The sequence below is a fragment of the Trachymyrmex septentrionalis genome, unplaced genomic scaffold (assembly GCF_001594115.1).
Source record: "Trachymyrmex septentrionalis isolate Tsep2-gDNA-1 unplaced genomic scaffold, Tsep1.0 scaffold112, whole genome shotgun sequence".
Classification (NCBI taxonomy): domain Eukaryota; kingdom Metazoa; phylum Arthropoda; class Insecta; order Hymenoptera; family Formicidae; genus Trachymyrmex; species Trachymyrmex septentrionalis.
This window is the reverse complement of record NW_017304248.1, coordinates 1,380,811-1,390,682: the sequence shown is the minus strand read 5'-3', so window position 1 is coordinate 1,390,682 and position 9,872 is coordinate 1,380,811. Positions and strand designations below refer to the sequence as shown.

At 32.6% G+C, this 9,872-nt stretch overlaps 1 protein-coding gene across 4 annotated transcripts in view; it reads right to left on the bottom strand.

Annotated features, from left to right (window-relative positions):
- Positions 1-8,105: 8,105 nt before the first annotated feature.
- Positions 8,106-9,872, bottom strand: part of LOC108751548 (neurotactin) — a 10,597-nt gene continuing 8,830 nt past the window's right edge. For all 4 annotated transcript variants that reach the window (XM_018491786.1, XM_018491792.1, XM_018491796.1 and 1 more), the window contains 2 exons: positions 9,023-9,697; positions 8,106-8,755 (listed from right to left, as the gene is read on the bottom strand). In XM_018491786.1, coding sequence (XP_018347288.1) covers positions 8,365-8,755; positions 9,023-9,697 — 1,066 coding nt within the window. In that variant the 3' untranslated portion in view covers positions 8,106-8,364. The remainder of the gene's footprint in view (positions 8,756-9,022; positions 9,698-9,872) is intronic.

Genomic DNA, 9,872 nt, shown 5'->3' with positions numbered 1-9,872 from the left:
ACATTAATCCTCATCAGGTATTATCATGTTTAATATATTTTTACAATACTTTTAAAACTGCCTTGGAAAAGAATCGCCGAAATTATTGAAATCGATAATGAAAGCGTTGAAATAAGAAATGAAAATGACTGACATATTGTTGAAAATATTTCAGCATAAATAATACTTTTAATATTGAAATAATATGAATTTTATAGATAATTAATGAAAATTAATGAAGAGTGCATCTAAAATGCACAAAACGTTATTTTCTAAACAATAAACTTATGAATTTATTTATTTATCTACTTATCTTACTTATTTCCATGATGTTTAATAGGTGAATTAGAATCCATGATTGAAATAATAAAAGTACTAAAGAAACGTTACAATTAATGTATGTACATTCGGTATTTCTTGGTTGGTCATATTGTTTTTATTTTACAAAGAGTGTTTTCTCTTCGGTTATAAATAAGATCTTGTGATGAAAATATAAATTAAATATGTACATTGTTGTAAAGTATGAATACAGAATTATAATAAAATGAACTAAGGAAATTATAAATCATCCGTAGTAGTTATAGAAGGCAATTATTTGCTTATGATAGATTTCATGACGACCACGACATTTTACATTTATCTTTATTAACAATAACAAAATAAATAAACTGAGCAATAAATTGATGCAAATCTTTCTTCTGGGGATCTATGGGCAGCTTCTGGAATAGGAAAACTTTTAAAATTTATCCGTGGTACATGACATTGAAATCGATGTTGAATCGACGTCATTTCTCACTGGGTAGCGACGAGGCATTTTAGTGGTCATAAATTTCCAACGCAGTTACATAACCGGACAAAACGTATATCGCAACAAGAACCAGACTCGCTCATGTAGCGAATTTAATCTTTCGTTATATTCTGCGATCATTAATTAAACGACTGATGTCTACGCTTAACGTGTTATAAAAGCCACGCAATCGTACGGAGCTCTTGCTCATTCGTAAAAACATAAACTTAGTGACCAGTAAAATTGATGGTTTCTTTTGATAAAAATTATTTCATAGTCATAATGGAATATATTTTGTACTTATTATGATTAATTCTTAAATCAACTCAATATGATTCTAGAATTACACGTTATGTTTTTACGTACACGAACTACAATATTGAATCTTTCAGATTCAATCAAATATTTCTACAAATAACTCTGAAAAAACTGAAAATATTTCGATCCCTAGTAATTTTTTTCCAGAAAAATGTCAGACATCAAGAGATATGACTATAAAATCAAAATTCAAGTTTGCTAATAAATTACAAGAGGCAAAAATGTTTAAAAAAGAATTTTTAAAGTACGTTAACGATTTGACATTTTTACTAAGTTTCACAGATTTACGTGTGTAGTTCTAGGATTAAGAAACCATTCGAGTACTCATAAAAATACTTTTGTTCCAAAATTATTGAAAACTGTTTCTAGAAAGAAAACCGTATGAATAAAATCGACAGTTTTCTATTAATGAAAAAAATAATTAAAATAAGTAAAAATAAAATGTTATACAATGTTGAATTTATTAATGTAAATTCAGACACGAGCGTTTTCATCTATGCTTTTAACGCATGAGAAAGTGTTAATTACGTTGACGTTGCATCATGATCTTTGCGCGAGAACGTAGTATTATGGAGCACTATTGTTTATTACCGACATTATATATTAATCTTTAGCGCTTAATATAATGTGATAAAGCAACTTATGCTGGCACATGTGCTGATAAACACATATATATCGAGAGTAAAAAATGTACATAATTTAAATTATAGAAGAAAACTTATAATGACACTCAATATTACTAAAAGTTATATTTCTATTATTTCTATTTAAAGAGAGTCTTGTAGAATTTTTCTATATTTTATTTAAAAACATATATTTGTTTTAATAATATATAAAGTGATATAATTAATAATTTAGTTATCTTTATGACAACGACTTTAAATTATAACATATTAAAAATTACAATAAATTCTTTGATGCGAAGAAATAAACGAATTATCTCTACATCTAAATTTTGCCTTAATAAAGCTAATATTGTGCTGAAAATACGCTACTAAAGTTTCTTGAACTTGATATTTTATATAGATACGATTAATTATTGACCATCATAATAACTGCGGAAATCAATAATTATCTCTTGTAGTAGTTATAAAAAGTAATGACTTACAAAGTATTATATCACGACATTTTGCACTTTACTGACAATAACAGAAGGAAGAAACTATGCAATAAATTAATGTAATTGAGTTCAAATGGATAGCTTGCATTATTGCTTATTAATGCTATCTATTGAATTCATCGTGTAATTATCTACAAACAGCGAGTAAGGTTTGATTATCTCATTAAACTTATAAATAAATTTTGTAGCAAGTCTTAAAAAATTTCAATTAATTAACAACTAAGCGATTGTTGCTTCGAAAAATAAGATGCCTCGAAATGATTCTACAGCTTCAACATAGCTTGCTTTTTCGAATCATTTAATTTTGTCCTCTACAAAAAGAAGTCCATTAAAAGCATAATATCTCACGTTGTAATTGTTATCATTATCCGAATCGTAGACTCGATTCTAGAATAGATTCGATAGATCCGGATAACTCAGTACAATGTACGCCATCGTTGTTCAATGGGTAATAGAAACTCGAGTAATTAAATAAATGGTTATGTCACTCACCTTTTTTCCAGAGTAACTTTCAGTGTTTCGAAATCAGAATGCTATCTGTCATAATAAATTCTAATGCGTTACTCTTCGTCGTTAGGACGTGCGCTAAACTAAAATCACAATCCAAATACGCTTATCTCAATAAACATCAAGAGAAAGGAAATGCAAAGGAAAGGAAGACGAAATCGCGCATCTCATAAAAATAAAAAATCCTTTGCATTTTTAAATCCACTACTTATTTTAATATATGTAAATTACGGACAGAACCCCCTATTGAACAAAATCACGTCACACAGTTGCATGATGAAATCATGTAACTAAAACATGTAAATCATGTAAAGGATTGTTACAAATCAATACATGATTTTTTTTAAATTACATAATTTGATAACATTTTATTATTTCTTCTATTTTCTATCATTCAATTCTTTAAAATTTGACAACTATAATAAAATCACATGATGGATGAAATTAATTATTTCTAATATCATGTGATTTTTAAAATTACGTCATTTTAAAGAATCTGAATCGTATACTGATTTGGAACAATTCGTTACGTGATTTACACATTTTAATTACACGATTTCATCATGTAACATTGTGACATGATTTTTTTTCAGCAGGGAACGACTTCGCTCATTCCTACTAGCATACAAAAAATGAAAGCTGATTTAATAAATGAAAAATTTAATAGGAAAAAAGATAAATATAAAATTAAACATAATGCATTTAAATTTTACACATATTACTACAATATTTTTAATTAAAAATATAATTAAACGCATCGTCAGCATGTTGAGTTTGCGTTTACTTCTTACATCCAGAATTTTAGGGAAATGCTCGCGCGATCGATATCAAAGATGGAATTCAATCGTATTTTTTGGTATTAAAAATAATTCTAAAAAAATATTTTTTGTTTTTAACCGAATTCGAGTTTTCTCGTAAAGATGCAGAACACGCTAAAATACGCGTGACGCATTCCAAAACGGTGAAAAGCGCCACAAACGTGACAAGATATCGGATCTAACAAAAATCAGCTTGAATTTTTGAGCAAAAAGCCGAAAGTGCTATTCACAGGACTCTATTAGCGCATACAGATTTAATTAAAATGGGCATATGGTTCAGTCCGATGGCGCGCGCTTGACTTAATTGAAAAGCTGCGATCCAAGAAGTACTTCCAAAAGTAATAAACGAACAAGCGAGCGGAACATTCGGTCTTTGCCTACGATATTAATACACTTACGGAGGAAAACGTTTCATATATATTCGCCCGTAAAACAGTCTATCGTTGACGAGATTAATCCCTGTCAGTTAGCTCGTTTCGATTAAGTAATACAGCTTTTCGAGCGAGCAAAGTTAGTTAAAGCGGAAATACAACGACGACTTGTAAAAGAAAAGTTTAGCTTAGATTCGCAAAGAAAGATCTTTTTATCCTTCTATCTTATTAGTGAAGATAATTTGTTTAATTTATAAAATGGCAGATGCAAGAGAATAGAAGTTGAAAAGAAAAAATAAGTCGAGTGGATAAATGGTGCTTGCGTAGGGATGCTTAAGTTTATTAATACCCATTCATTCATTTGGAATATCACAAGACACTTGATGTAATAGTCACATTAATTATACGTAGAATAATTGTTATACATTTCTATTAATAATCTCTCTCGATTTTGCACGTTTACATTATATTGCGAATTGTTTTCTCTGTTGGATGATTATTGCGGTTGCCACCTTTCAATTAGTGTCTCGCTGGATTCCGAAGGCCTATATACCGAAAATAATAATAATTATTGTCGGCAACTCTCCATTTCTCTAAATAAACAAAGTCACTTTTGTGTTTTGTATCAAAAATTGCTATTATCCTTCCGCAGATCTAGCACTAATTGTTCTTTACTTATGATGTAAGGATTCTAAATGCCTAATAAAAAGGTTTGATGTTTGACTTTGAGATTTCTTTTTCGAAGGAAAAGATCGAAGTTAGTACCTATACAGTATCATTTCTCATTTCCTAAGAAAAAGGTCATCAAAATTTAGGATTAGAAATTTTTCCCGCCGACAGAAAACTGACGAGATGGCAACCATGGTGATTATGTGAATCGAAAAAATCATGAATTTTGCGAATGTATTTTGCGCACATGTCAAATGCGGCCATATTTAAACAGTTGTGCCGTGATAACTTTGAAGTAACATATCGCAAATCGCAAAAATGAATACGTATCAAATAAAAACGTGTAAAAATGTTTACGGAAAAGAAAAATCCAAAAATATGTAGTTTCATTCCAAAAAAAAAAAAAAAGCGGTAAAACGAGAAGAAACTTGCCATAATGTGAAATAAGCTTTGGCATAACGTCAAATTCAAATAACCGTGGCACTATGGCGGCATCTGGTACCACTCTTCTGATGTGTGAAAATGCGCAAGTGGGTTTCTTACACCATGGTTGCTACATAGCAAATATGATCTAAAAACATCCGATACGTACTATTAGAAAACTCTTTACAAATCAATTTCTTGCTCTATATACTTAGAATTAACTTGCAACATATCAAAAGAGCCGCATTTTATAAATAAATTATTTATCATGTCAGTATATGCTTACTTTAAGCAATAAGAATTTAATGCAATAAACCTATTTTTAAAGACTCGTTAAGAAAGTATGCGAACATTTCGCGATGTAGATCTATTAAACAAGTAAAATATATAAATAAAAGAGATGAGATATTTTTTAATGATTATTACGAATCCGAGAATAATTTAAATTCGCTATTCTAAGGTTGTACAGTTATATGTCTAAGAATGAAGTGAATAAAAGAATAAAGTAACAACATGAAGTTTCGATAGAATGCAACCTTAGTCCTAAACATCCCTAAACATTCAAGAGTACAATAATTAAGTCAGCAATATTTTTACACATATTATTTAGCCTTAATGTAATTCTAATCAAGTTGTATGAGAATATGCGATATGTACCGACGAATACATGCATAGTTTACTTGGTCGAAGAGATAACGTGCGCACGTATGTTTACGAGTGATCTCCACATGTGAAGAATATTTAAACCGTTTCTATTTCGTTCTAGTATCGCGAGATATGATATCGTAAGTAGAAACAGTTTAAATATTCAAAATATCCATAAAATTATACATACTATTCTGAAATTTGTTCCTTTATAAAATATAATACTCGTTATATATGTATATGTGGTTTCGTTGCTAGATATTCTTAAGAGATTCGAATGTCTTCCGTACAGATGGAACGCAAAAACGTATGGATGGACTACCAACAGTCAGATATATTAGCAATCAGGATTATCATTCCGTAGTATTCTTAGTCCCGACTGTATCATCTTTACTTTGATTTTAAGCGAAGCTTAAAACTCTCTCTTTCTCTTCAAAACTGATAGACAGAAAGGGAGAGTTTTAAGCCTTGCTTAAAGTTAAAATAACGTTGGGTGTAATCAGGCCTGCTTAATCACTTACGATCAGTCAGAACGGATGCTTGTTACGAATGTCGTTGTTAAGGCGCAGAGGTTCGGGCACAATCACGGAGCACGCGCGGTGGACCGCTGCGCGCGTGAATTGGATGCTTGCTGAAGTGGGATCGCATGAACTATTCAATATAAACAAAACGCACAGCGATTTTCCGCGTGCGTCCCATGATCGTGCTCGAACTTCCGCGCCCTAATCGTTGTTCTATTCGCATAGATAATGTTAAGATAATGGAAATTAGTTAATTATGCAAATAACCTATCTATAAAATAAAACAACATGTACAGGTTTCTTGAGTATAAGTGCTACTTTATCACGTATTAGTGAAAATAAATTACACTTAATAATATATTGAGTAAAAATTATAAATTAAAACGATCAATACAAGAATATCAAGGTTATTATCTTTTTTTTGGATACGAGCTGCGTTTACGGAAAAGCATATAAGCCCGAATCCTCATGCAGATGATACCTGCGCTTTGACACCGAGCGCCGATTGATGAAAAAGGGATTACACGTAGGAATAAAATTTACTCCCATTACTCTTTTCTTATCAATCACGCTCGATATCAAAGTGTCGACATTTGCAGCATGAGGAACCGGGCTAAAGAAAGCTTTTGTGACTTGCAAACGTCGCTCGTTATCTTTTACACGCGCGAAATTCGAATATTATGCAATAGTAGAATTTTTATCATTCGAGTGAATAATTCGCGGTATAAAAGGTATTAAATTTGGCAGCTTCAGTCTGAATAATATAAAAGCCTCCATGAGTACCCCTTAAAAAAATAGATAAATACTACTCATGTATAATATTTGTTCAGTCTGCGGTTCTCTTGCCGAGAACAAGAGAACAAGAGAATATTGCTTTCTCTAACAATAAGTTATAAATATGTAAAAAAAATATCGATAATAAAATGTATTTTCGTATAAAAGAAGAAACTATTGATGAGCAATTCCGTCACGATTGCTTCCACAAACGCGATGCAATGGACATGTTCCACTATGTGTTCTCTTTAAGAGACAAACCTTCCTGATCTAAGAATATTTTCCGTACCAGAAGAGCATGGTTCGTTGTGTGTAGGGATACGAATTCGTTCTCGTCAAAGTGCACCGATAATCCATCAATAGTTTATATTCTGAGACTTTTTTTATGCTACCATTACGTCTATAACATGAGTTGAATACGAAGAAGCATATGATACCTGTACGATTACACATAACGAGCCAAAAATTTCAATTATATCGAGATATCTTACTCCCGAATTTGAGAAATTTTCACCCAAAACGCGACAAACTTATAGCCAATTCAGTTGAACGCACTAGTGCTTACTAGTAAATAATAAAGTCGTTCTACATCGATTTAATCTATGTAAAAGTAAAATGCAAATATTTCGAATTATAAAATACAGATTTTATTTAACAGCACAATAAAATGTATCGAAGATTTTATGGTTTAATCCGTTTTTATATTTATATTAAATACATATTTTTATGTCAATTTGTGTCCGACGGCTTTAATATGCATCAATAAGTACTGAGTGCATTCAATCGAATTTGCTATTGTTCGCTATTAAAAAGATGTTGAAGATCGTTACTCCTTTTATCTTTTTCGCACTCATTTGCTTACGCTTTATAAGAATATACAATCGTATAATTTATGCCGTTAACTCGATCCTTTTCTTTCTTATACTTGTGCCCCCTCCCCCTACACATTTTCTTTTCAGTAAGCTTTGCTGCCATATAAATATATTACAATTTGATTTACATTTATACACATACAGATAAGTCCACGTGTCTTATGGCCAGACGTACGTTTGTCTCAGATATAAAGAATAACATACGTTTCTCGTTGCAAAATATCGTCATATTTTAGCATTGAGAACGAATTCACGTCGGCATACACAAATATCTACTAAATTTCTTCATCTCTTTAAAAAAAAAAAAATCATTTTATATTTTGGCTTTACATTAATTGTCATGATTAAACAGGTACTATTATATGTTCACAAAGGCATAATCTTTGTTCATCTTGCATAATTTCAATGAATGTTTATCGCTAATTGATCTACTAAAATAGTCAAAGTATACTTGTGTTGTGAAAATTAGCATCCGCGGAAATTCAATGGACAATACGCGCCACTCGCAAGTGCAAATTTACAGATGCTACATAAACTTGCACGGCGATAATAAAAACCTTTTAATCGACCCGCCCACACTTAGGTACGATGTTTTTGTTTATCCAGAAATCGCAACTCGAATAACTTTGCGCGAGCAGCGCGTCTTGACCAACAATCAAGACTCTCTTCGCGCCTGACCGATCAGCCTGCACGACTTCGTTATGCCACACATAATGGTTAAATAACTGTTGCATAGCTGATACGTGTCTCTTTTCCTCGGGCGTAACAGCACCGTAAGTTCCTAGAATGGCCGCGGCATCACTGTCAGGATCGGCCAAATGCTGTCGGCGTGGTTGAGTGGCTACGTAAAATGGTATGTTTGTGTTCATCCTGGCGAGCGTCAGTAGTGGGCATACTACACGAATATCGGAAATCATTGTGACCAATCCCTTCAATGTAGCATTGTAATGCCTGGAAAATAGAGAAATGATTCACTTAAACACTGTAGCAATTGTCTACTGCCAATCATAACGACATCTGCGTAAGGAATTTTTTCTATTTTTTTTTCTGGCTTTTTCTGGTTATGATTAATTTGTGCGCAAGTGGCTTGTGTGCAATTGATATACACCCGAAAAATATACACACAATACGCAACGTTTACTATTACTTTTGAGAAAAAGATTTAAAAATAATCTAAATAACACCACACCGATCATTAATCGTAACTAGATCGCTCACCTCAGAGCTTCCTGTGTATAGCTTCTAGTTCCGAGCAAGGATTCTCGTACGATATTTTCGACCTGTGTCGCATTAAGAGTGACATTTGATGACAGGTATTGTAGCGGGGTACCAGAGTGCGCAGTGGTACCCATCACTACCTTTATCATAAGATTGTCTTGCGATAAGATTTCACCGACGTGCTCCTGAAGAATTGTTCCATCCAAAACGAGCCACTCGTGTCTCCTTTCCATGTAGATACTCGAGTCTTCTTTCATTTCTGGCAGACCAATGGTACCTACGTACCACGACTCTGGCACAGCGTCCATCAGATCTTCAGCGCTCTTGCTTCTGAGACAGGCAGCGTCGCTGCAACGAATTGAATCAAGGAATGGTCGGTTTATGTCTTCAGACAAATTCAATTCCCTGCCTGGAAAGATCGCGCTACCGCTGGATATCCACACTTTTGAGAAAAGACTCTTAGCTCGACGATAGCCGATCAATGTCGTTGCAAGAGTGCCGCCTGCTCGATGTCCCCACAGAGTAACGGAGGATTTGTTACCGCCGAAGTTTTCAATATTCAACTGTACCCACTGAAGGGCTGTTATGATGTCTGACAATCCATAGTTGCCCGATGTTGGAGGGTGGGTCGCTCTGGTGAGAGGTTCGACCGCCAAAAATCCGAAAATTCCCATTCTGGGGAATGTAATAAATATTTTTAATCATAACAGGATTGTTAGAGAAAAAGAAAAAAAATTTCCCTGACTTTTCCCAATTTTCCCTGTCACCTTTTTGAAAAAATTCCCTAACTAAAACCTTAAAAAACTTGTTCTTTAAGGTAAATAATTCTTCGAATATAAATATATATATA